Source organism: Thunnus maccoyii, chromosome 11, assembly GCF_910596095.1.
Source record: "Thunnus maccoyii chromosome 11, fThuMac1.1, whole genome shotgun sequence".
NCBI lineage: Eukaryota > Metazoa > Chordata > Actinopteri > Scombriformes > Scombridae > Thunnus > Thunnus maccoyii.
In genome coordinates, this window is record NC_056543.1 from 16250599 (window position 1) to 16278048 (window position 27450).

Here is a 27450-nt window from a genome sequence, read left to right on the forward strand (position 1 = left end):
TATCCCTTTAATAGGTGCTAATAACTTGTTAATGAATTGATTTTGGTGATGCTCTGTAGCCCTTTTCATAAGACTTAGTTGATCATATAAACCATACTAAGAACATGTGTTTTTCAATTGTCAATATGCAGATTGTGAACAATGTGGAATATTTAATGGACATGACTGCATGAATTGCTAAAGATTTTGTTGGAAAAAAAACCCAAATTAAAAAAGAATGGTAAAGAAGAAACCTAACAAACAGACAAAGTGTGTGGTCTGCTGGAGGAAGATAAACACCTGTTAGAGACATTTTTCATAACCTGGCAACCCAAAACTAGTTCTTATGGATGTATTTAGTAAATAATGTACTAACCACCCATAAAGTCATTAGTTACAGCATTAATCTTGTTAAAAAGTACAACCAGCTTTGTTTTTAGACCGTTTTTATTCACACTCAGAAAATCCAACAAACTGTCTAATTCCCTGCAGGATGTTATGTTGTGTTTTCTGGCATCAATTATAACATTATATTCGGTTAAGAGGCCTCACTCTGCAGCTGTTTGATGACACCAGCGTCAGGAGTTCGTGACGTCAGCCCTCGTGAAGTAGAGGTCCACCCATCAGTTGGACAACAGACACGAGAGTTGGGTTGTTGTCTCTCCACAGTCGTGTGTTTCCATTCGTGTCACAATGTTTACAGTTAAAAGCGCTCCAGTTATTGTTTTTACCATCATTTTCTGTGTCACTGTGACCACAGAGGCGCAGACATCGACCCCTGATCCAGCTCCGGGTAAGTTTTTTTTTTTTTTTTTCTCCTTTTTTGGCTGCTGTGCCTTGTTTTGGTCAGGAGGCTGTCACATGACGGCAGCAAAATGGATTTTCAGTAATCATCATGAAATCTCAATTTGTTGTCATGGCTCGCCTGTTAGTTTCATAATTGGACATGTGTTGTATTGTGCGGAAAGCAAACTTTACCCTTCTGGTAGCAAAGTATCAGTTTAACTGACTGTAAACTTTGTTGTTGTCCATGATTTGTTGCTGGGGGCAGAAAATAAAACCTCTAGTATGATTATTACTTCATTTCCTGTCTTATAAGAAGTGGTGGACGGTCACATGACATTAAAGTACATTTATCAGACAGCCAGTTACTTCTTCACAGATTAAGATTTCACTTAAAAAGCATGTGATAAACTTTTCCATACAATGCATAGTTAAAGATTAAATCAGTGTTTCCTTCTCAAACTTTTTGGCTTTTGACCTCTTAAAAAAGTAGTAAAGTAGTGTCTATGTTGGGGCCCGTTGTTAGATGTTTAATGAAGATTTTCCTTCTAGATTACTCAGATGGTTTCATTTAAAATAACTGATTTGGGCCCAAAGAATTTAAAGTATCTAATACATCACAAAAAAAAAACAAATATCAGAGAAAGGGCCAAAAAATGAATATAGATTTGTGTATTTTTTTTCTTTTCTCTTATCCCCATTAATCTTTTCACGACCCCTCAGATTTATTTGTGATCCTTTGGAGGGGGTCTGACCCTGCTGGGAACCATTGGACAAAACTACCTAACTGGACCTAAAGTAGATAAACAAGTTCCACCTCGACCAACTATGACAATAAAACACTTCTTACACATTGATGCATTGTATTATCAATCTAGCAATGAAATATGTAATAATATAGCAGTTACAGACTCCATTTTTCAGCAAAATGAGTATTTTTACTTTTTGCTGTAATACTTGTGTACTTTTACTTACAGTACTCCACCACTTGTAAGTACATGTATCAGTTTGAGCCTATACAGTGAAGGGAGGGGCTGTAACCTGCTTTAAAAACTGATAATCTCTGTTTCAGCTTCTTGTGCCTTGAGGTCCAACACCAGTTGTAATGAATGTCTGCAGAATGTGACAGTAAGTCTCCTAAAATCCAGAAAGACAAATACTGTAACTGTCTTCAGTTCAGTTAGAGAATTGTTGCCATAAATACCAAAGATAAGATAATCTGTGTTTGTGTTTGTTGCAGTGTTTGTGGTGTATACCAACCAAACAATGCATCGACTACCCGGTGAGGAACATCCTGCCCCGCAAGAGTTTGTGTCCATTAAACGATGCACGATGGGGGCTGTGTTGGGGTAAGACTGACCAAACTTTACTCCTCATTAATGATAAATATGTGTGTAACCTGCAAGCATTTTTGATTTTGGGGTTTGATATTTGGGATGTGTGTGGGACAGACACCAAAGGGAAGATATTGTTCAGTGGACGAAAGAACTGAAACTGTTAATTAATTAATTAATTGACTAGTCAATTGACAGAAAGTTATGTGGCAACCACTTAGATAAGCAATTAATCATTTGATCACTGCTTTTCTCTGTCTTATTTGGCCATAAACTTAATATTTTTTGGTTTTGGACTGTTGGTCAGACAAAACAAGCAATTTGAAGAAGTCACCTTGGAATTTGGGAATTTTTGACTCTCTGACACTTTACAGGTTAAACAATTAATAGAACTATTTGGCAGATTAATTGATAATGAACATCATGATTAGTTGCAGCTCTGGTGTTTCACTTTCCTCAGATAAAGAAATTTGTTGTTGACCAATATCGGTTGATATTGACTGAATGATGATTTAATGACTGGTTGCTTATTCTCCTTAGAAGAATGATAATAAACTTCTCACTGAAATTTTACAACCCACCGACACCCCAAGTAGCTGCTGAGGGCAGCCAAAGTAGTGTGTATTTTAATAAGATTTTCACATGAGAAGGTGATTTTCACTGCTTGTTTTTCTCTGTGTGTCTGCTTTTGATTTCCAGTAAACTTCCAGATTTTGATTATCACCATGTCCGTGCTGGCCGGCATCGTCTTCATCGCCATTCTTGTTTGCTGCTGCTGCTGCTGCAAGTGTGAAAGAATTGGGTAAGCATTAAGTCACATGAAGTGTTGGTTGTGAAATCGGGTTCAACATGGAAGGGGAGGAGGGATGAGCAACACAATAGGTTGTTATTCTGCAAGGCTGATACCGCCGTCTCCAAAGCCCTGCCAGAGTCTGTGGCCGCAGTTTAGCTCTGAAAATAACTTTTCTCTTTCCATCAAGATGCCTCGTCTAAAAACTAGTAAATAACGGCTGTTGTGTGAAGAGGAAATGGTGATATTCATGGTCAGATTATCGGACTGATTAGTTTTGCCATGATGTATTAGGCTGAAAAGAAAGCAAACCCTCACTTGGTTTACTGTATGTTTCAATGCAAGCTTTAGAAAAAAAACATGTAATGAAACATGAAACATGTAAACTGTAATAAATACATATTGTTATATTCCAGAAACAAGAGACAAGATGCAGAGGTAGAGCGACAAACCCGTGCGAGGAAGTCCCGTCAAAAAGTGAAGTAAGTGGCTGTTGAGTAGAAGTCTGATAGCAACAAAATGAACTATTTACTCAAAAATACAAACATTTACTATTTTATGCCTCTGTCATTATAACAATATCCATCAAAGAACATAAGACATCAGTGTGTTGATCAGCTGCAACGATTATTTGATTAATCGATTAGTCAATCAACAGAAAATTAATTGCAGACTATTTTGAAAATTGATTTTTTAAAAGAAAAATAAGACAAAATTCTCTGGTTCCAGCCTCTTAAATGAATATAATATAATATGAATGAATATTTTCTGGTTTATTTCAATGATAGATAGATAGTAAACTAAATATCTTTGGATTGTTGACTGATGGCTGAGACAAAACAAGACATTTGAGAACGTTATCTTGGGCTTTGGGATTTTATAGACCAAACAACTGATGGATTAATTGAGAAAATAATCGACAGATTAATTGATAATGAAAATAATTGTTATAGGATAAACATTCATTATGATAAATGTTGAACTTTTTGTTTGTCAAAAAGGATTTGGTCTGAAGTATGTTGATACTGAAGTCTGAAAAGATGTTTATATCAGCACATGTCCACTGTTTGACATCACTTGGCTTTGAAAAAATGTTTAGATGTGAAATAGGGTGTGCAGGTACGATCCACATATTACAACAATAGTTTGTTTTAATTCTTAGGTGAGAATTCAGATAATCTAAACAGACACTGCAGGTGTGAGTGCGGCCAGTATTCTCTGTTTGTCTGACAATTTGTCTTGTGCTCATACAGGAGAAAAGAAATGCAGCTGAGGCATGATGAAATCAGGCAGAAATATGGTGAGACACATCTCTTGTTTGTGTGGTTTGAGTGGGTTCATACGTGTAAATTTGGAAAGATGGAATATCAAATATGTGTCTATGCTTAGTTTGCTCACACAGTAATACAACAGCAGCATAATGAGTAAAAATCCTAATAGGGGAAAAATAACCTTCATATTTGAGCAGGTGATGTGCAAAAAGGGAGACAACTGAAAACAATCAGAGAAAATCAACACAAACAACAACAAACCCTATAGCGCCATCTGCTGGAGAGAAACAACACCTGTAAATACCTGAAGTAGAATTCAGGGTTTTTGACAACACTGGTTGTTGTTTTTTGTTTTGTTTTTGGAACACAAGTTTAATGTGTTTAACTCACAATTTCAAATGCATTCAACCAGTTTACACAACTCATCTGCATAAATAAAATTCCTGATTGTTCAGAGTGAAATGTCTGTAGCTGTACTGTAATGGTTACAATACATTGTTCTCCATTGCTCTCTTTAGGTCTGGCCAAGGATAACCCATACTCTCGTATGGACACTAATTAAGAAGAACCCCAGCGATGATTTCCTCTAAAAAAAATGCCTTTTGATGATCTTATTGATGCCAGTAACATTAAGATACAGCTTATCATTGGGATAGGCTGTACAAGTAGCATGTGATAAACTGTGATTATCTGATTTGATTTTATTGTTTCAGTGCTTTCAAAAAAAAAAAAAAATGTCACCAAGATGTTCTGAAATCATTTTGACTGAGTGTGCACTATATTTCAAACATGGTCTCATATGTTATTTCATAATTGTATAAATTTTTGTGGAGATATTAGTTTTACATTTCTCATGCATTAATTTTAATGCAAATCACTTGAGTAAAATCTACTCAGTTAACCTGTAATGGAAACTAGATGTAAGGGCAAACCTGTCAAAACATGTTATCCACCATGACATGCAAACACTCCTACATGAATTAATTCTGCATGAAATGCAGTACTGTAAAAGTTCTGCATCTCCACAGCAGATCAGTGTTTGTGTTGCTTCTTTTATAACCAGCTGTTTTGTTTTCATACTGTGTTTGAAACACACACCATTTTACCGATGTCTATATTACAACATTTATTTTTATATCAAAAGTTCATTTGTAACATGCATGTAACACATTTTTACATGGTTAATAAATGTCTGTATTGTTCCAGAACATTCTTTTTCTTTAAGAGCAGAGTTGTGGGATCTTGGATTACATAATTACATAATTACATTATTATGTGAAGTGTTTTTGTGCACAAGATTATGGACCATACATTTCCAAATTAAATGAATAAGAAATGTTTTTTGGGACTTGCCTTTTTTTATTTTGCATTATAACAAGATCAAATTTCATCTGCATAAATCCATTTCCAAATTCACAACGTCCCATAATTCCCATCTCCACCCAAACGCAGAAACAAAGCAGAATTTTCAGGAAGGAAAGGGAAAAAAGAAACACTACAACACTGAAAGAAAAGTATAAACGCACAAATCCACCTCATCATTTCAACAGCTTGAGGAAGTATTTTCCTGCCGTATTCACACAGCTTATATTACAAGCTTTCTAATGCAGAAACACTTCCTAACTCTGTCAGCTAATTGTGAAAGCAGGGACGTCAGGCGTCACCCAGTTCCTGAGAACCGTTATTGCAGTCTGGCATGGCCCTTCAGTGAAACCTGTGAAATCCACAACATATCTGTGAATGATCAACCAAAACTGTTGATTTTGGAACATATCCACAGGGAATGTACCCTCATCTCCCCTATATTTCCGGCAGGCAACAGAATTAAAAACGAGTCTAAATGATCTACTAGGTGATACAAAAAGAGGGACTTTGACACTAAAAAGACTGTAATGTTGAAAGATATCTACTTGATTTGACTCATTTGGATGAATGAAGTTCCATACTAGCTTCAGATAAACTTTTAAATACATTTTAGCACAGAAAGAGGCTTGTGTCCCCCATCACTTACATTGTAAGTGCATTATGGAGGGATCTTCTAATGGTCAGTATTAACAGGAGGAATGATTAATGCAAGAAAAACATGTTTCAATGTTCATTTGGGCACCTGACTATTATTTTAAGACAGACTTGAAAAACTGTGAACCCGTCCTTTAACTGTGAGCTGTAATTTAAATATTTGACAACATTTGAGAGTTGCAGCAGATTTTATCCCGTTAATAAGATATATGAATCCTGACGCCATCTTTATTTGAAAAGTGAAATATTGATTGATTGATTCTATTATTATTATTACAGAGATAATATATTCTCAGAAAAATGCATTCACCATCATGCCTCTGGTTGCTTGGTTTGTTGGGTTTCTGGGACTCATTGCAAGGGTTAATTTTAGTTATTTAATTATTTGGATCCTTAAAACAAAAGTTCTTACCTCCTTAGTTTCTTTCTCAAAGGTTTCTTTGCAGAAGGGCCCTTTTGTTTCACCTATCTCACGGGGATGCGCAAATTAGCTTGCGCGCTCACGTATCCGCGGCCCCGAGGAAAATGGAGCACGTGACCACTTTGGTCGAATTACATTTTAAATTTCAGTGCGCGCTCCCGGTCCAAACGACAGAGCCGACGGGACAGATAACCCGCGCAGTGTTAGCAGTCTGTCTCCACGTTATTAATAAAACCCGCAGGATGTCCGAAGAAAAGCCAAAGGTCAGTACTTGTGTTTCTTCTGAGGAGCATCGTGTTTACCGTTTAGCTCTGGTGATGCCAGTCGCAAGTTAACGTTAGCACGTAATGCTAAGCTACCAGCTTTCAGGCTACAGATGGCGCATTTGAGCGGGCAGAAAACAAAGGTTGACCAAATTTGCGGATCTTTTGGCTTTTATGCGCACACGCTGCGTTTGCACTGTTCATCTAATACAAAGAGCCACTGCTTCTTCGTGCTGGTCTGGTGTTTAAAGTATGTGAGCTTGTGTTGGTGTCAGAGAAATGCAAGTGAAATGAGTGATTTGTGCGTTTCCTTTCATTTGCGCCATTGTGGCTTTCTGCGCCAGTTTGTACATGGGCTAGCATGCTATGCTAACCAACGGGAAAACCGAAAAAGCGTTTATAACGTTATGTGTGGTGTTTTGGATGCTGCAGCCTGCTTTCAAAACGAAGCTCCTCGTCTTAAAGGTTGCTAATTTAGCCGGCTAGTTGAGTTAGCTGTTGGCTAGCGTTTGAGTGTGCTCGGTTACCGGTTTGTCGCTGCTGATGACGGCTGTGTTTGTTGCAGGAAGGCGTGAAGACGGAGAACGACCACATTAACCTCAAGGTAGCCGGTCAGGATGGGTCGGTCGTACAGTTCAAAATCAAAAGACACACTCCGCTCAGCAAACTCATGAAGGCATACTGCGAAAGACAGGTAAGTTCATCCTGAAAGACTGCAACTTAACTTTCCACTCTCTGTCACCTCCAGCTAATTTTAACATCTGTATTAACTGTGGGCTTTGTTTACATCTCTGACTGGATGCAAAAAGCTCACTGAAATGTTGCACCTGTGTTTTCTGTCTTTTTTTACAGGGATTGTCAATCCGTCAGATAAGGTTTAGGTTTGATGGACAGCCAATTAATGAAACAGACACACCTGCACAGGTTGGTGACTCCTCAAATTTCCCAACATGCTTTTCTTAAGGCCCACCCAGTCCAGTCATGTAGAGAATTTTTGTGTGGGATCATCATTGAGTCATACTAAGTTTTTATTTTTAAGCATTAACATGTCTTAGCACATAAATAGACTTCTTTAGGAAGTGTGTTTAAGTCAGGGCTGGAGATAAAGAAAATTATATCATTTCTCTACCTTATACTATATGTTTGGTGCCTATGCTGCTCTTTAGCTGTGCAATGGAGGGTAGATGTGCTACATTACATGAACATTGTGGGAAATGATGGAAAGTGTTTTCCATAACAAACATTTAAAAATATTTTCACACCACATAGTCATGAAATGTATATCCTGTGATAAATTGCCATATTATGCAGGTATTTTACTGGTTGTGGAATTACAGAAATGAGAATTGACAAACTGATATTTTCTAGGCTTCAGACAACTAAACTGCTGAAGTAAAAGTGAAATAGAGCATGTCAGGCGTATTAACAGGCTGTGTTTGTTGTATTTTCTTTGCTGTAGATAAAACATTACATACTTGTTTCATTTTATGTTGCAGAATACTTTCAGCACTATTTTGCCTTCCCCGAAAGAGTGAAGCTCATTTTTTTTCATTATTTACTCAACTATTTGTGTCACTTTTCATGTGAACAATCGAGCAAAACTGTGAATGCCTTCCTGTCTGAAAATGTGCACCATTATCCCCATATTTAAACAATATTGTATCTTCCCCCTCTCTATGGCGGTCGACCTTACACTCGACATTCAAGTGCAAACACTTTTGATTTCCAACGAGGTCAAACAACATTGTGCAGACTTCTTCTTTTGGTGTATAACCCGACCCTTATACTACATCCTTTCCTGACTTGGATCATCACAACCCTCAGGAATGAACAATGTTTCGTCATAGTATGTACCTAAACACTGTTACGGTTAAATCTTTGCAATGTCCAGGTTGTTTCAGACTTTTGACAGTGAAATCAGAGACAGTTTATCACTGTTTAAACCTCATCACATGTTGTCCTAAGAATCATTTAACCCTTGCATACTGATCACAGCATCCCCTCATAATTAGTCTCTATACCAAGTTTCTGAACCACAATCTATTTTTCATTCATTATCAGTCATTAATAATTGGGTGATTAATCTTAAATGGAGCTTGCAGAGAGAGCACATTCTTTAGGTTTTACACAATTTGTTTATGGAGAAAAAACATTCAAAATCACACTATATTCTGGTCTCATGTTATCTGAAACAGGGGAACATGATTTCAATTAGTTTTATTGATGGTCAAATAAATATGGTCAAATTTAACCAAGAGTACTCTATGTACAAAAATCTGTATCAGATGCAAAAAAAGTTTCCATTTTTTATATATTCTGGATCTCTTTAGGAAAAGTCATAAAATCTCAGGCCAAAAAAAATGCATTCAGGCTGTTTTTACTGCTCTCAAATGTAAAAAAGGGTCAAATTTGACATTAACAGTATGTAAGGTTAAACAGAGCACATCAGTCATACTCCATATGTTTGCTCTGGCATAAGAACAGTTTCAAATGATCACTAAATATGTTGTAACTGGATAAGGAAAACGCATGTTAATGGTCTTCAGTGAACTCCCAGAACACATTGAGATCAGAATGCGGATCAGCCAAACCACATCAGGAGGTGGTCTCTACAACGGTGGTCTCACATCGTGATCGGAGCTCAGTCACGTGTAAATGCAATCCATATAGCTTGACCACATTCTTAAAATCAAACGAAAAAAAAGGTCAACTCAGCCTCTTCTGCCAGCTCAAACCAACCTGGCGAAACCTACAAATGGTATCAGTGGCTACAGTATCTAAAAATGTCAAAATACAAACAAAAAATTAGAAATCTGACCAGACATTCAATGTTAGGTTTGAGTAAATAGTTTTTGATACTCTCACTACAGACACACTTTGGTTGGTACCAAAAACTATTGAAGCAACTTGAGAATAAATATTATGTGAAAATATGCAGTAGAAAAAAATAAATATCATCTGTGTTGTTGAATGACTGATGTGTGAATGTGTTTGCCTCTACAGCTGGAGATGGAGGATGAAGACACTATTGACGTATTTCAACAACAGACGGGAGGAGCCTATTCTTAAGTGGAATGTGGACTTAACTCTCAGAAGAGCATCCACACCATATTTTTTTTCATGTTGTAATTGTTTATTGCTGTTTTTACTTATTTCTTTTTTTTTCCCCCATTCTGCTTGTCTCAACGTCAGGCTTTTCACAACATAAAAAGACAGGAGCGTTTTTTCATTGGGGGCCAAATCTTAGCATTGAGATGCAGGGTCATTAAAAAAAAATAAACAAACAAACAAAACAGTTATATTCACATAAATAGAAATCGTCCAAGGCAGGGACACTTCTCAAACTAGATATGGCTTGAAATGGAAAAACTCAATGTTCTTTTGATGTCCTCCTGCATGTCTCTAACAATAAGCTGAACTACATGCCAAAATTCTTTTTATTTTTTTTTTTATTTTTATGTTTTCCAGATTGTTATAAGCATTTAAATTCAGGATATGGGCTCAAATATTTTAAGTCATGTACGTGATAGGACTGCTTTTGGAGGAACATTTCTGGATGGGAAGGAGCGGTTATTCTGTCCATAAGTGGGAGAGATTTATTTCTCATGTAACACTTTTTAAGTAGTTGTGTTTTTTTTTTTTTTTTTTTTTTTTTAGGAATATTCAAAATAATTTGATGTATCCATGCCCATTTTACCTTAAGCATTTGCTAAGAAAAATGCTTGTTTACCTCAGTACTGTTGCCCTCAATGCAGATTTAACTGAATGGTAAATAAAGTACAGTAATGTTGCTGGACCAAAAATGCTAAATGAACAGTGTTCTTTTAATAAAATGGTTTGGTTAATATATAAAATGTAGATGTAAAAGGCTGCTGGTTAACAGTGGTCTTTGTCATCACACTACAGGAGAACCGTTCTCTTAGCATGTCGATTCAATAGTTTCCCACCTTTTTAAAATATAAACACATCACCTTTTTATCAGTCCAGAAACAGTTTGTCTCATCTAAAGTTATATTTCAGTCAGTGTATCAATATTCAATCGATTCTGAATTGCCAATTTGAATACATTTGTCCAAAATCTAACAAACATTTTCAACACATGCTCGGTTTGTTTTGACTCTTGTGTATTGGTAGCAGTCTTGTTTTACAAGAATGTCCACCTTCATTTTTAAAAGTTGACATGTGTTAGATTTGGAGGGTGACATTGTCAGGTATTCCACAACTTTTTGATTTGTACATTATTTGGTGTCCCTATACTGTATACAATAAATATAGTTTGATACTCAGCCTCTTGAATTGTATGTAGAGTTTTACAGTATTTGTTTGGACCTACTATAAAATGGATATTTCAGCTGCTACAACTTCACATGAAATATTCAAATCTTGGGAACATGCAGGCAATAAAAGACCTTGGCTAAAGGGAGGGCTGCCGACTGTTGAAATGGTCATTATTATCTCATTTCACCAGAAGTGTAAATAAATATTCTGGCCACCAATATATATATGCAGAAAATATAAGACTTGTTTACCAGTGTGAAGCCCTTAATTTGTCCAATCCTACACTTATGTTTATCTGTTAGTCTCAATTCAAAAAATCAGTGGAATTGAGCCTGAAATATTAGAGAAAGATTTATGTTTACAATAAAGCAGCCTGATCCAGAGAAGGCAGTACAGTCTTCACACATTAGAGGGCACCATTGTTCTGAACATTCAATAGATCACTGTTCTCTGATATCTGCATGTCTGCGCTCGGATGAATTACTGCAGCCCTTAAATTCAAACACAAAGACACATTTGTTGCTCCAGTCGAGGCTTGTGAAGGCCATAACTTCACGAGCCTCCTCTTACTTGAGAGAACTTCATTTCACAGATGTTACTGAACTGAGCGGCCAAATGAACTCCCTGTGAGGCTCCTCGCACAGCGGGCTGATTGTGCTGCCTTTATTTTTGGCATCCCCTTTGCATTTTATATTTCCTCGTGGAGATATCTGAAGTCTCACATACTTCCGTAGACCTCTTGGAGATGCAGCTGCAAGGTGCCCCCTCCACCCATACATTCACTCCTCCTTTTATTGATACTGGAATATATATAATGGTTGGTGAGATGCAGCATCATGAAAGCAGAGCTGCTGAATTGCACCAGTTGACCTGAGAAAATCACCATTTTGAGGGAAAGTTTGTTTTATTTTGTCTTCAGGGTGCCACTCTGCCAAAAAGGCTACAAATATACTAATGAAGCCACTGAGAAAACATTTAATATATAACCCAACGCTCACATTAACACTAATAAACAAGATTCCCATCAATTAATTCAAATCCCTTTTTTTCATTCTGGCTGTGTTGTGTCACCATCAGTGTCAGGACACTTGTGAAGCAGCAGAGACACTTTGTGTTATTGTTTTAAAGCTCACTCATTGTCTAGCTTATGTCACATGCTGCTCCGCTGAACACGTACAGTAAGGACCATTTGTTTATTATTGTGACAAGATAATAGATGGATTATTGAGTCCAGCTACACTGTTACTAACATGTATTTGGAATAAAAAGGGGAGGATTGTTTTCACTTTAATGTACATCCAAGACTAAACTTTTACCAGAAGATATGTGCACATTAAACGTACTTCACTCATTAGGTTCATGTTTATTTTTAATCTTTATACACTTTCTTAAATCAATAATAGTTGAACAACATTTTAAAGACTCCATATAATATTGAGTGTGCTCTACATCGGTCCATTATAGCTTAATATTGTATAAAATAAAATCAAAATACTGCTGCTATGTATTTGTTGGGCTGAACTCTGGTCCTTATTTATATATATCAATGGACAACTGTAAAAATAAAGAAATATAATAATCTGAATAAACTGAAACAATTACTAAAAAATGCACAAAAAAGGGGAAAAAAGTGATTAAAAGGTCAAATAAAACAATACAGAAGTGCAGCAGAATGAACAGCATCGACTAAGTAAATAAAATCCAATAAGTGGATAAGCATGTAGTTCACAATACGGGGGAGGGGTCCTCAGGCAGAGCAAATCAACTTAACTTGGAACACGCAATGATCGTATGAGGTCAGTCAGCTGTGTTTTGCATCCTCAATGTGTCCAGCCAGCTAACCTCAGATGTGACATACTCCCCTATTGAATCAGACCAGCAGCCTGAATAAAACCACTGTGCATCTGGAGAACCTCTGGATCGTCTCCAGAGTGCTGCATGCTGATGTCACCCTCTTGTGTGTCCCCACCCTGTCAGCAGATCAGATTTCATCCCGACGCATGTTGAAGATCTTGAGGGGAGAAAAACATGTTAGGAACCGTGTTATCGTAAAATTGTTGTAATTGTTCACTTTTTAAAGGCTCCCCTCCGGACATGTTTTCAGACATAAAACATTCACTTCTTCGCCCCCGTTGAAATGTTCACTGAATGCTTTGAGTTCTCAAATTACACTTGATTAAGTCGCACACTGGACCACGACTGGCTCCAAACTTGTTGTGAGGTCACAAATCACGCTTGTATGTGCGCATTTTAAACTGAGATTTAAGGTGAAACTTCTTCTTCTGCACATAAATCATGTGTGAAGCTCAAACATCCAACTGTGGGAACAAAAATCAACACACACTTTTGACTTAAAATAGAAGTGAACAAAGGTAGTGAAACCACCGTTGAGTGTGCAGGGATTTTGGGTAGTTTTAAAGGGACTGCTCTCACTCAGTTCTGGTCAGGACCAAAGATGTATTTGCTAAAGGTTTTGTCACCAAGTATCTTTGTCTGAAGCGATATGCTATAATGTATTATACTGCTACATGAGACAAAAGAAAGAGGCTGAAAAAGTGAAACTAATCACAATAGGCCCTGTTCACAGCAGATATATTGACTCATCATAGGAAATATAGTAATATATAGTAATATATTAAACAGGGAGCTAAGTTAATTATGATGTCCAAGTTGTGATGTATTGACTGAGGAAGCTGGTGTGCTGACTTACAGGCTAATTAGGAGAATATTGTTAATATGATGGTCAGTCTGGTTAACCTCAAGCATGTGATAGAGGCTCATGTGTGAATGTTTTCCTTGTGTCTGAATGTTACAGACACAAGTGACACAGTTATGTACTTGTAACTCTTTCACAGCAAACATTTGGACACATCACATCACATTTAATCACATTTCCCTTTGGACTAAATAAAGTATTTATCTATCTATCTATTGTGCATGCTGTATCATAACTTGGACATACTGGGACACTTAAATGGAGCAAAACCATCTTTTACACTTGTGCTTTACCTACTATGACAAGTCAAAACGTCTACAGATGAGTGTCTGTAAGGCAAAGAATCACTTCTGCCTGGATGGAGATATTTTAACGATGCAATAATGAGTGAGCTCAGTTAATCAAGTTATGATTTGTTGACTGGAGCTGCTGGTTCACTTCAGATGCTATTTCTGGCTTATTATTGAATGTTTTTCTAATGATGACTGACACAAACCTTACATTTCCCACTGTAGGGTCGCAACGAACGATTATTTTCATTACAGATCATTCTGCTTATTAGTTTGTTGATTAACTGATTAATTGTTTAGTTTATTGACAGTCACAAAAAAGGTGACGCCTTCAAATAGCTTCCAATAGTCTAAAACCCAAAGATATGAAGTTTAATACCACGTATGATAAAGAAAAGCAGCAAATCTTCACAATAAAGAAAGTGGAAACAACGAATGTTTGGCAGTTTTACTAGAAAAAATGAAATGAAAACTGTTATCCAAATAGTTTCCAATTAATTTTCAGTCAGTCCACTAATGGATTAATGGATTAGTTGATTCAGCTCTATTCCAGTGTGGAGAAGGATAAGCTAAGTTATTGAGTCAAGATATGAAACTTGGTTTCTGAACAGAATATTGTTTTTTTTAAACATCCAGTAGCACTGAATGGATAAATCACTATGTAAATGGCCTCTTGAACAAACACTTTAACCAAAGCCTATGTGTACATAAACAGGAAAAACATACTAAGAGGAAATAATGGATTCACTTTTCATTCATTCAACCTTTATTTATACTCAAGAGATCATTGAGGGGCAACCCGACATCAAGTCAATTACAAAAGTCAAGAAGAGGAAAAACAGCAAAGACATACTAACAGAGAAAAGGATAATACCACAATAAGCTAATAAAAAGCCTTAAAACTTTCCAATTAGGGCAGATCATTTGATAAACAAGTTAAAAATAATGAAAATGTAGATTTAAGGTTTAAGATCAAGTTTCTAAAATGTCCAAAAGGTTTAAGTGTGTTGACTTTACAGAGCTCCTTTAATCAATCCTCAGCTGCCTGCGGGGGTCCTCTACTCAGGGGCCCCTGAGGGGGGTCGCAAGGGACACAAGTTTTCACAATGGACTCAAAGTACCACAATGCAACACAGAAAATATCATCTCCTTGGCTACGGCTTTGGGAGCTACGCCCCAAGAAGTGGGAGGCTTGCCCCTGAAAGGACTCATTGTAGGGAGGGATGAGAGTGTGTGCAGCCGCGGTGCATGTGTGTGTGTGTAAGTGTGTGTGTGAGTGTGTGCGGACCCCCTCCTCCTTAACTATCCGGTCAGCAGCAGTGGGATTAGTAAAGCCAGCTCCGATCACTCACTACTAACACACGAGAGAGGGGGGGGGATTGCAAAGCGTGAATCATGCTCATCGTCATTACTACCGACTGGGAGTGGAGCCGAAATTGTGCAAGATACGGATAACAACGAAGGAAGGTCCGTGTGGATCGAGACAAGTTTTTTTTCCCCCCAGGTCTCCTCATTCTGCCGTGAAAATGCCTCATCAGGAGCTCTGGTGCTGCTGCTGCTGCTGCTCCTCGGTCCCTCACATGTGCTTCATGTTGAAGAAGTGACCCAGCACCTGGAAGAAACCTGTACGGAGCAACAAAAAAAACCCAAAAAAACCTCCAACAACGTGCGGATATTTTTCATTTTGTCGCCGTGCGGAGATTTTCCTGAAGTGGACGAGGGAGGGAAGGAGGTGGAGGGTGGTAGTGGTGGTAGTGGTGGCGGCGGTGGTGGTGGGGGGGGAAGAGTTGTACTTGTTGGTGTGAAAGCGCAGCGGAGGAAACATGGGGAACGCAGGGAGCATGGACCAGCACACTGATTTCAGAGGACACAACATGCCTCTGAAACTCCCCATGCCGGAACCAGGTGAACTAGAGGAAAGATTTGCCATCGTCTTGGTAAGCAGTCACAATAAAAACAAAAAAAACGTTTGCATCTGCTTGCTCTTTGTTCCCTCCATGCTCCAGGGTCCTGGGACGGGGACAGCTGTGTGTAGGTTGGACCCCTGTTTGTCCAACACGCCTGGTCCTTTGTTGCTCAGGGAGAAAAAAAAGGGATATTCCGACAAAAAAAGAGGCTTGTTTACTTGTGACAGAGGGAGAGATCTGCATCTGTTGCCCTGGAAGAGTACACACTTCAGAGTTTGGGAGACATTTTCTCACAATCTTTTTAATCCTGATCAAAGTTGGAGCAGTTATGTGAGCATATTGAACTCAACAGCAAGTCAGTCTTTTACAACTCAACAAGTTTGCCTTTGAAGTATCTAAAAATATCAGCCAGCATTTGAACTTTTTTTTTAACTATCATGGTAAAACACATCAAACATCCCATTTTGGCCCCTAAATTCAGGATACTAAATGTTTATCCAGTAGTCTTCTCATTTAGCAGCCTCAATGCTTCTAAATTTCCAAATGTTATCACATGAGACACCTGCAGTCATAACACAGCAAATTATTAGTTTTATGGCTGTCCTTTTTTCTTTTTTTTCCCCAGCTTTTATGAGTGTAGGCTCTGGCTCACTCCTTGAAGCTGTATAAGTGCCCGGCATGCCAGGTCCTTTTGAAACATCTGTCACATCATAAAGTGTCAACATGCAACGGCTGTTGCAATTATGCTACCTGTAAAATGAACGTTAGACTTGCCAGGTGTTTTAGAGAGGTCCTCAAGATTTTGGCTCGGATCAACAGTGCGGAAAAAAAGACAGGATTCGATGCTTGAAGTTATACTTTTATGAATAATATAGAGACACAAAACGGAAGAGAACTGGCACAAAAATATGCACAAATATACATAAATTATGAGTAAAGTGTTCAAACTGCCATTGCCAGTGTTACAAGCTTATTCAACGTGTTCTCTTGTGCTATAAAACATGATTATGGCTGTTATTGTGAATATAGAATCACCGTTTAAGAGTTTCCGTTGCTCCCCAGTCAGCGAATAAAGGCCTGAATAGAAGAACAGTGAGGTTCGGCAGTTTGGGGTGAAATTTGAGAGCTGGAAAAATGTGGGTCAAACGTGATTGTCGCCTGGCTTACTGCTCTCATAAACATTAGCTCCTCAGCAAAAGGAATCTGGCTTCAGATAGTAGCTTCTTTATGATTGTAAACTTGTCTTGGGGATGAGGATGAAGTTCAATTTCTTATCTTTTTATAACTTTTTTTTTCTTCTGTTGCACAGATCAATCCTTTTTTTTTTATATGTTTTCAGGTTGGTGGCACAGATCTTTTAGCCTGTAAGCCCATTACAAAAAGCGGATCAAGTGTAGGTGGAAGTCAAATCATTGTGTGTCACAGTTGTGTCGGGGTGTGATTGCTGCTAGTCACAGATGAATCTGAGTCAGCGGCTGGAGGCAGCAGACTTTGGGTTAGATGAGGTTTGACGTCACACCCGCTGAGGGATTTGGGTCTTCTTAATCAGGTCTGATTTTAGAGTCACCTATCTCTGAGCTATCCCCTTACAGCTGGTTTTATAAACACTTTTGAGTGGTAAATGTCAAGGATCAGAGAATGATCAGGATTCAAAAAGTTGCTGGTTTACAGAACTAATTCTCATTATGCTTCCCGGAAATAAAATCTACCTGTCGTAGTCAAGGAACAGGAGAGGATTTCATGGGCTGGCTGTCAGGAAAGCCTATTCTCATAGCATGTTAGGAACTCCCCCACTCCCTCCCTTCCTCCTCCCCGCTGCCAGCTCTTGGATGGAAGCCCTCCAGCATTAGAAGAATTTAGTACCATAATCACAGCATTTAGCGTTATTTACTGCCAGTTAAACCCTAACGTCTCTCAGCCGTGCCTGATGGCAGTTAGCTCCATTGATTGGCTCCGTGGCCCTGTTCGCACCTGGCATTAACATGCATCTCGGGTGATCCGATCACAAGTACGTCACTTCACACCTGGCATTAGAATGTGTCTCTATGTGCAGCTCGAGTGACCACTTGTGATCGGATCTCACTTCCCCAATCTATATGCAAATAAACATGTACATCGCTTCCGTTTGCAAAGACCAAATGTGTTGTTGTTTTGAACTGGCGAGAGGCAGTTTGTGTTTTCTGGGCTACTGTAGAAACATGGTGGTGCAACATGGTGGCCTCCGTGGAAGAGGACCCGCTCCCTAAGTAGATATAAAGGGCTCAGTTCTTATTTTCATGGGATTATACACTAATTAAAACATACTTATGAATATTATAACCCATTTCTGCCAAGTCCGTTCCACTAGATGCCACTAAATCTTACACACTGGTCCTTTAAAAGAGGAAAGAACAAGTTTGTAAAGACCTTGGCACACGGGCAAAATCAAAACTCATCAGCCCAAATGGAAATTAGACAGCGTGTTTTGTGTGTACTCCATCCACAAGAATCCATTTTGTCTGTTGTTGTGGCTACTTCTTCTTCTCGTTTTGCACTTTAATATGACACTGTTAGCACACGTATGAGTATGTACCTCTGCTCATGCAGAGGATGGCAGTTGAGTAGGCGGTCCTTCAGTGTGTCCCAGGACACATTTGTGTACATACTGTTAAAAGAATGTGACCATATGCAGCCAAGACCACCTCCGAATGTGGTCTGAATGATAAGATTTCAATGTGTCAATGTGGATCATTTTAACGCCAGGTGTGAACAGGGCCTGTGTGTCGCTGGTGACCTCACTTTAGTTTGAACAGCAGATGATTAGGAGGACACCTTGTCATACTTCTTAGCATCCTAACGTGATCATGATTAATCTAAGTGCACTTGGCTACTGATCAACTGTCCTTTCACCTACTCATTAATCATTTTTGATATCATATTGTGAATGAAAAGCTTTACACCCACAGTGCTTTGATTCAATCTGTTTGGCTGGTGAATCAATTATGTAAAATACAACCAATTTTTGTTTTACAATTCCGTATAATCTAGACAACACTGTCCTTCTCCTCAATATTTTTGGTGAAAGAGTAGCAGCAGGACTGTTTACTTGCCACTCCTAATAGGTTTGATCAACAGCAAGCCCTGGATCACATTAGGGAACCGTTACTGGATTAAAGGCTTGTGCTGTGTGGGGCCACATTCAAGCACTCGCCTCTCTAAACCCTGGAACCTCTTATCAAGAGGACATGCAGTGTTTGAATTCGGATCCATGCTGTGTGCTGTGAAAGCAGAGCAAATGTAAAATAAGGCGAATTCCTTCAGTAAGAATTTCAGCCTTCATTTACATTTTTACTGGTTTGCTGAGTATTATCTGAAAACTTTCAGTGCTTGGCGCCAAAACAATACTTTTCAGGAATGTAAGCATGTTTTTGTTTTAAAATCCCTTTTTTCCCCTGTTTTTCCAAATTTTCCAATGTCTGATTGATTCTTTCACTTAAACCAGGAACAGAAATATCTGATCAAAGAATAAATAAACAAGAAGACCTGATCAAGTATTTCATGCCATCTTTGGATACTTGGCAGTTTGCTAATCAATAGATTTTGATCTATACTCTAAAGTATTGATTGTGGATATCCAGACATAAATACTGGTTGTGTCTGCTCTAGGGCTGCAACTATTGATTATTTTTATTATTGATTAATCTGCAGATTATTTTCTCGATTAATCGAATAAGTGTTTTCTCTATAAAATGTTAGTAAACAGTAAAAAATGCCTGTTATAATTTACCAAAACCCAAAGATATTCAGTTTACTATCATGTATGACAAAGAAGAGCATCAAATCATCTTATCTGAAAGGCTGAAACCAGCAAATTTTGATCATTAATTTTCCCTACAGTCGACTAATCGACTAATCGTTGCAGCTCAAATCTCACAGTCATAATTACAGCCTGTTTGTTGAAGCCATTAAATCCCAAAAACAGTTTCCATCAACCTGTGAGTTCATCTGTCCCAGTAAACATGAAGAATTTGGCTTTGTTGCACTATCTGAATTTATTGTGTCTGTGTTCATTACGTTTTCTATGAACACATTATATATTAAATTATACTCTGGTGTCGGTTACCTCAGGTCCCCACTAGGAAATAATTTTATTACTTCACTTTGACATTTCCTTGTTTCTTGGATCGTCTTTAAGCAGGGACTGTATTTCATGTCAAGCTATGTTTAACGGTCTAAAGTTAGTATTTAAAGTACAAAAATAACAACAAACTATATAATCAGTCGACATATAGCATGCATATCAAAATAAGTCTGATATCTAAGCTCAGTATCAGCGTTTACTGATCACATACGGTGATCTCGCTGTGTATGATTCCATGAAAAACTCAGGGTTTACTGCCAGCTGAGTCGGCAGTTTCTTCTAAATGAAAAGCGCCCATTGAAGCCTCTGTCTCATGAATCCCCGGAGCCACGGGCTGATCTTGGAAATAGGCTAATTGTAATGCAAGGCCTCTGCCATGATAAGAGAGGCTTATTCACATGTGACCTTGGCCGTGAAGTGAGGTGTAATTTAAACCCAAATGCTCGTTGTTTAAAGTCCTGAAGGGAGGTAGATTTACAGGTATTTATTATACTGTTGACAAGTTTTTCAATGAGCATTTCAGTTTAAGGCCTGCTCTTTACTTTAGTATGTCTTGTGAATGTTACTGGTGTTATTTAAGGCTTAGGTTTCCCCACATTGCATCAAGGGTAAAATGTCTCTGTAGTTACTCTTGGAAACATGTTTACAAGCCTGCATGTCTCTTGTGGTTGCCATAGTATCTGTGACATAAGTCCTCAAGAAGAAGAAGATGGCTCGCACATGATGATGAGGCGGTACTAGGGCAGCCTTCTTGATGTTTACCCTGCACAGCACAACACAGTGAGGATACTTTATGGCTGATCATATCAACATCTTGTTAGATCAATTTACCCCGCAGTTATTGTCTAATCAATCCAACATTGTCGTTTAGCCAACCATTAGAGGGTATGAGCAAAGCTTCACAGTGGCATTTTGGTCTCTCGGTCTATAAGTGCATACTGGCTGAAAGCATGTGAAATGACTGCAATCAATCTTTGTGAGTCACATGTGCAGTATGAGCTGGTCTATATGCTTCATGCTGAACCACAGGAAAATGACTGTGTGTAACAGGAATGTAGCTCAGGACTCGTGTCTGCTCCTCTGCCTCAGCTAACCGCAGAGTTGACATCAAATTAAATCGTACCCACATTCAGTTTACCATCCACTTCGCTCTCAGGGTCGGCTGGATATCACAACATCAGAGAAGTTTACAGCCATTATTTGTTTAAATGCCATATGGGGACTATAGGCTTAGCTGTTGTTGTAGCTGCACTTCTCAGTAGTCTGCCCAGATTACATCTAAGCTGCTTTGTTTAAAGGCTGCCGAAGCACCACGAGCTGCTGTTATTTGTGCTGTGAGGCGCTGCATCTGAAATCTACTCCCTAGATTAATCACATGAGTAGCCTTCATGTTCGGCCGAAGTCTAATTTGTCACACCGACAGGTCTGAGCTGGCTGTGCCTTTTTTACCGCACAACCTGAGACCTGTTCTAGAGGTTTTTCAGCTCTACTGAAGTGAACAGAATTAAGGCTGAAAGTGTATTTAAAGCTGCACTAATCAATATTTTGATATGAATAATGGGTTAAATTACTATGTATAATAAGCAAGGGATCATTCACAGTGACAAATCCACTGTAAATTATCACCCTGCTCTGCAGTTCCTCTCAGCTTGATGGAGCTTTTTTAGCATCTTTCAGCTCGTTGTTTTAGTTTTGCGGATGGCAATTATACTGTTTTTGCTCAGAAAGCAGCTTTTTGAATTAAGAACGCTCTTATAAACCTGCTAAACGCTACCTGCTCAGAACCGAACGGCTGACAAACAAAGGTGAAAGGCGAACATATAGTGGAGCATTTTCGAAGACCAAAATAGAGCTAAAAGGAGAGTAAATACTGAAGTTGAGAAACTCTGTCGGGTAGGTGTGTAAATAGAAATAGGCAATTGTTTGCTAACGCATTAGCTGTAATAACTTTACATGACTACAGATTAATGCTGCTTTAAACATTTGCTTTGTCATTGTTTCAAACATTGTATTGTTGTAGAAAAGATGCACCTTTTTAAAAAATGATTATTTTGTAATTCAATATCTGTGTATATATACACTTATACAAGTATGAGTCAGATTGTTGTCATCCACTTTTTTCCCTGTGTTAGCCAATTTTTAACCCTTGTGCGTAAACAGTGACCCATCCATCTCTGACATTCCTACAAGGGACCCAGGAAATGACTAAGCTAGCCCTCCTAACTTTTCCATGTCAACTCTTCTTCATTAAAAAGCAGAACAATGGGTATTGTCTGAGGAGCAGAGGGTGACCAGTGGCTGAATCCCGTGCAGCAGGCCCGGGCGAACAGAGCTGCTCTTTTATTCTGTGGAGAGCCCAAGACTGAGCCTGGCATTAGACCCAGACCCGGCAGGCTGCGAGAGGCCAACCCACATACTCATATGTGTGTGTACATGCTTGTATATGGGCATGTGTGTGTTTGAGCCCCGGGATGCTCACCCACCAATTAGCAGTAACAGAGCTGAGCATGAAATGCCTGGGGGAGCGATGAGATCCAGCAGCCATTGCGCTGGCCTTTGCAGAGCCTCGAAGCAGAGCCTGGAGGCATCTCACCTGACTGGTGGAGGGTCAGCTGATTATGTGGAAAATGGCTACAGCGGAGGTGAAACCAGTATTGTTGTTCTCAGTGCAGTTCGTTTGGGGGTGGTTTGTTTTCTACTGGCTGTGTCCAGTACTGACCAAGTAAAACAACTCTGAAGAAGGTAAACTAAACCTTTTAGAGGGTTTTCACTATGATCATGTTTAATCATACCTGATAATAACAGTCCCTGACCCTTGTTTGAGTGCTGGATTAATAAGATGAGTCTTTGGAGTGGCTTTATTAGCAAGAGCAGGGGAGTTTTTTTCTTGACACAACTGAAATGTACTGAATGGCAGCTTTAAGTAAGAAATAAACAGTTTTGAAAGAAAGAGAAACTTGATGTTAGTCGGAGGAGTTAGCCTTTAGTTCTGGATGCATCCCTGTATTTGAGTATATTTGCTGTAGGTCTTCCTGAGTAAGGAGCAGGTGGAAGATGACAGTTTGGAAAAAGCCCGTTCTGGTTCTTTTATGCCGGTCACAGCCAGTTGCCTGTGTTGTCCAGCAGGACCGACCCGAGGTTCACACAAAAGAGCAGGAGAGTCACAGCTCTGTGGTGAAGTGCACTATGGTCAGGATCTGTCCGGGCTCCAAGGTGGCAGCTGCACTATAAAGCGAAACGGCTTGGCCACAGTGCTGCACAAGAGTGGGTGGATGTTTCTGTTATGAATTGCTGATGCTCGTGGTGTTGCTGCGCTTGATCAGAAACAAAATCTAGAAAATCCTTCACATGTCGGTGTCATTCTGACAAATCGGTGGTGTGTTATGGCTTCAGGGTCAGCTGTATCGTGTGACATTGATGTTGTCGTCACTCTCTTTTCGGAGCCTTGAGCTGTTTGGGGTATGTGTATAGTTTGATATCAGGCAGAATCCTCATGGTTTCATCTGTTGATGTAGCCTTTTGGAACTGAATAATGTGGATTTGTGAAGCTTGTGTTAGGGTGGGGACTCGTGGTCTATCAGCTGACATTTTGGAGTTGTTAGTACATGTTGTCCATGTTTGGACTTTTTGCAGCCTTGTACAATATCTACACTGTGTTTTGCTTCTAAATGTAGGAAATGTGCAGACAGGCTCGTAGCATAAGCTGTAACTTGTAGTCTAATATTTTGATTGAAACGGCTCAGCTGTTTATTTAAAGGTACCCTCACTTCTTTTAAAGCTTTTATTCCCTGAATGTTTTTTTTCTTGACATATGCTGGTTTTTGAAACTGCCAAAGTCAAAAAGGCAGGTTTTGTCTGGCAGCGACTTGCCAGAATTAACATCTGCAGAGCAGAATGGGAGGTCCTGTTGCGTTTTGAATGTACTGCAGTGCTTTTTGCCAGGGTTTGATATAAGCCCCATCACATCTCCAGACAATGCAGCTGTCTGTTGTTTCAGGCTTTACTGAACAGAAGATGTACCTCTCGTCCTGGACCCCCCACATGAAACCAAAGACTCATGGTTTAGTGTTTAGATTAGTAATTCCAGTAAAATTCAAAAGTCAAATGAGTAGGACTGCAACTGTTTTCATTATTGCTCGATATTATTAATATTTTTTCTGTAAAATGGTGAAAATGCCAGTTAAAATTTCCCAGAGTCCAAGTTTACATATTTAAATGCCTTGTTTGGTTCGACCAACAGTCCAAAACTCAGAGATAAGCCCTTTACTGTCGTATATGACAAAAGAAAAACATTAAATCATCACATTCAAGAAGTTTAAACCAGCAAAGTTTTGACATTTTTAATAATAATAATAATAGTAAACTTTATTTGTATAGCACCTTTCATACAAAATGCAGCTCAAAGTGCTTCACAAAAAAATAAACAAAAATAAAAATTATATATATATATACATACACATACACATACACATACACATAGATAGATAAATAAATAATAATAAATAATTGAGAACATTAACAGGAGGAATAAAAGGAGGCAAACAAGAAAAATGAGAGATAAAAAAAAAACTTTTTGCTTTTTGCTTAAAAAAAACAAACTATTATTCGATTGAGAGTTGCAGGTTGCCATTTTGAGTTTGATAAAAGCACATTCTTAAATTGTTTTCCTACAAAATATAGCAGAAAACAGGATTTATTATGCCAGGAACACAGGTTCAAAGCCATAGGTGAGCAGATTATTTCCCATCCAAATCCTAGAGTAGACTGACTCATCACTCACAATACAGGAAGTCTGGATAGGCTTATAACAGAATTAGGAAGAGAATAAGTTCAGTCAGTAAAACTCTTCAACTTTGGGAGTAAAAATGCAAAAAAAAAAAATTAAAATCATCACTTTGCATCACATTGTACCCATCTGTAGTTTTACTTTTTGTTGATTGAGAACTTTACCAGCTTGTTTTCAAATTCCAGAGTGTGATATTGTTTTCAAAGTTAGTCAATCACATTCAGGTTAATATGTGTTTGCAGATGATCAAACTACCGTTCAAGCTTTCAAGATTGATTGATACAGATGCACATTACGATGGCGGGCACCTGCAGTTCACCTCATCAGAGGGAGTGGTTGTGTTGCTCTTTGTTTTTATTTCTCTAGTGTTTTTGAATGTCAGGGAAATCACTGCGGTGAGGTTGCTATGTTTGGGTTTTTTAATCATGCATTTATCTTTAAATGGAGTTGATCCCACAGCTCTGTCAGAGATGTTAGCAGGGCTGCCAAAACTATTTCAGAGGCACAGATAAATCAAAGAAGAGACCAAGCTTGTCGCTCTGGATCAGAGTTGGAAATAAAGAATCACTTTGCTGATGTAAATCATTGGAAGTTGGAAGATTTGGTGTTTTAAGGTTTGGTCATGTAGTGAACACCTCTGCTCTACCTTAGGTGTTAAAGCTGATTACTGTTACTACATGAAATGGTGGAGTGTAGTAATTTGATATCTCCAAACACCAGCAGGGCTTGCTGGATAATTTTCCATATCAGCGAAAACAAACAGAAAGCACTAAGCTTTCAGTTTTTGTGTTGACATTTATGTGTGACAAGAGGCCAGACCACGTTTTAAAAAAAATCTTTTCCACTTAAACGGTTCAGAATCTGTAATTATCTCATGTTGCCACGGATAATATTTTTTTATTGTGATGTCTGCTATGTGAAGTTAGAAATAACCAGAAAATACTTTAAAAGCAGTCTTTAAATAATCCTTTAAAGTTTTATTTTGCACCCTTATGAGATGTTATATTGAATTTTTCCTATTTTTTTCTACTTACTTTACTATTGTATTGTTCTAAGACAAAACTTTTGCTTGTTTAATGTTGTTTTAAAGGGACATTAGTTGGATTGTGGCTTCTAAGTAGGAGGAGGACATGTATTGCACCACAGAAACAATCCATTGTGACATAATGTTGTGCCACGTGAAAACTTTCCCGTAACGTTGGGGGGAAAAAAAGCCTTCACACAGACATAAAACTTAAAGAGATGCAAACAAAGATTGATATAGTAAATATCCAAAATGAATAAATGTTTTTGTCACAACTTACAAATATAAGATGCTGCATACAAACTTTGCCTGTGAGCGTGTGGTTGCATATGCTGGGATGTTAATAGAAGACAAGGATTAAAAGCTCTACAGGATTATACTTAGCAGCAGTATTAAATTAGTCAGCCTCCTTTTTGGTGAGCTCAAAGATTCAAGCATCCTATTTGTGACTGAGTTCATCCCACTGCCGCCTACTGAAGTAATGAAACTTTTTTTTTTTCTGTAGGTGTTTTCTTCAAACATTATATAACACATTTCAAGTAAACCAATGATTTCATTCTATAACCCACTGCATTTAAACTCCCTCGAGCTGTTGTTTATGTTTTAGACAAACAACTTTTGTGATTCGTAATATTTGTATGCTGGAACAGGAACGTGGACTCCACCTCAGTCTACACACTTTCGCAACCCAACATCTGGCCTGGCCAGAGCTCCTCTGTGTTCATGTATCACTTGTTTTATTTGGACAGCTTCCTGCTGCTCCAAACCATCTCCATAATGTTTCTGGTATTTGGATAACGTCCAGCTTGAAAGCCATTCTGTATCAAGCCAAAATGATTTTACCCACAACGTAAACACTGCACTATATATACATATATACATATAAATATATATATATATGCCCACAACACTGCCAAATAAGTGTTACAGAGTTTTTAATGTTTTCCTGAAGCCACATTGACACAGCACCTTGGCTTTAAACTTTTAATATTTTGCACAGAGGAAGTAAAATTGGATTCCTCCCACTCGCAGCTGCTGCACTATCACATTTGATTTCACTGTGTCATTACTCATGTGGTGTTGCTTGTTGCACTTAGTGTTTCTGAAAGTAGTTTGATGACAGTTGGGACGGTGAAGCGAAAATTACACCAATGAGGTGAGATGTGTCACCTAGAATAGCAGGTACACTCTTGTGAGCTTGTGTTGGTGAATGTAAGGTTTCAGTAACACTTTCTCTTACAGTTCCCTTAATTTTATACTAATATTTGGAAAAAATTCTGTGTAATTTGCAAGTATTTAACTCTTGAATATTAGGACATCTTACAGAAAGGTTAATGTAGTTTGGTACAAATTATGAGATTTGTCAGAAAAAAAGTGTTCAGTTGGTTTAGTTGTTAAGTGCCCACTCATTATATTTGGGTTCATTTATAGTTGTTCATTTGCAAAAAATTCTGTTTAGTGTGTAGTTT

General features: G+C 38.3%; 3 protein-coding genes and 1 long non-coding RNA gene across 9 annotated transcripts in view; 3 read left to right on the forward strand and 1 right to left on the reverse strand.

Moving 5' to 3' along the window:
• Positions 1–536: 536 nt before the first annotated feature.
• Positions 537–5454, forward strand: LOC121907256 (pituitary tumor-transforming gene 1 protein-interacting protein-like). Its single transcript, XM_042426709.1, has 7 exons — positions 537–772; positions 1835–1890; positions 2003–2111; positions 2796–2898; positions 3303–3368; positions 4140–4186; positions 4676–5454. Exons 1-7 carry the CDS (start codon positions 673–675, stop codon positions 4717–4719), a joined length of 525 nt encoding a protein of 174 aa, XP_042282643.1. The 5' UTR covers positions 537–672; the 3' UTR covers positions 4720–5454.
• Positions 5016–7463, reverse strand: LOC121907259. Its single transcript, XR_006098819.1, has 2 exons — positions 7388–7463; positions 5016–5871 (listed from the first exon to the last, which is right to left on the reverse strand). It is a non-coding gene; the product is annotated as an uncharacterized LOC121907259 (long non-coding RNA).
• LOC121907258 (small ubiquitin-related modifier 3-like) lies at positions 6746–11146 on the forward strand. Its single transcript, XM_042426710.1, has 4 exons — positions 6746–6860; positions 7426–7554; positions 7713–7784; positions 9864–11146. The coding sequence occupies exons 1-4, from the start codon at positions 6840–6842 to the stop codon at positions 9927–9929; spliced, it is 288 nt and encodes a 95-aa protein (XP_042282644.1). The 5' UTR covers positions 6746–6839; the 3' UTR covers positions 9930–11146.
• A 3800-nt stretch (positions 11147–14946) lies between these two features.
• Positions 14947–27450, forward strand: part of fmnl2a (formin-like 2a) — a 56621-nt gene continuing 44117 nt past the window's right edge. For 3 of the 6 annotated variants that reach the window (XM_042426160.1, XM_042426166.1, XM_042426165.1), the window contains exon 1: positions 14948–16081. In XM_042426160.1, the coding sequence (XP_042282094.1) occupies positions 15968–16081 (114 nt within the window). In that variant the 5' untranslated portion in view covers positions 14948–15967. Of the gene's footprint in view, positions 16082–27450 lie in introns of all 6 variants that reach the window. The other 3 variants (XM_042426163.1, XM_042426162.1, XM_042426164.1) reach the window with 2 other exon arrangements.

Excerpts from the sequence above, each read along its gene's own strand:
- LOC121907256 (XM_042426709.1), top strand. The coding sequence starts at position 673 with ATGTTTACAGTTAAAAGCGCTCCAGTTATTGTTTTTACCATCATTTTC. Across the intron at positions 1,891-2,002 it reads AATGTCTGCAGAATGTGACA|TGTTTGTGGTGTATACCAAC; the intron begins GTAAGTCTCCTA and ends TGTTTGTTGCAG. Across the intron at positions 2,899-3,302 it reads TGCAAGTGTGAAAGAATTGG|AAACAAGAGACAAGATGCAG; the intron begins GTAAGCATTAAG and ends GTTATATTCCAG.
- LOC121907258 (XM_042426710.1), top strand. The coding sequence starts at position 6,840 with ATGTCCGAAGAAAAGCCAAAG. Across the intron at positions 6,861-7,425 it reads TGTCCGAAGAAAAGCCAAAG|GAAGGCGTGAAGACGGAGAA; the intron begins GTCAGTACTTGT and ends TGTTTGTTGCAG. Across the intron at positions 7,555-7,712 it reads AGGCATACTGCGAAAGACAG|GGATTGTCAATCCGTCAGAT; the intron begins GTAAGTTCATCC and ends CTTTTTTTACAG.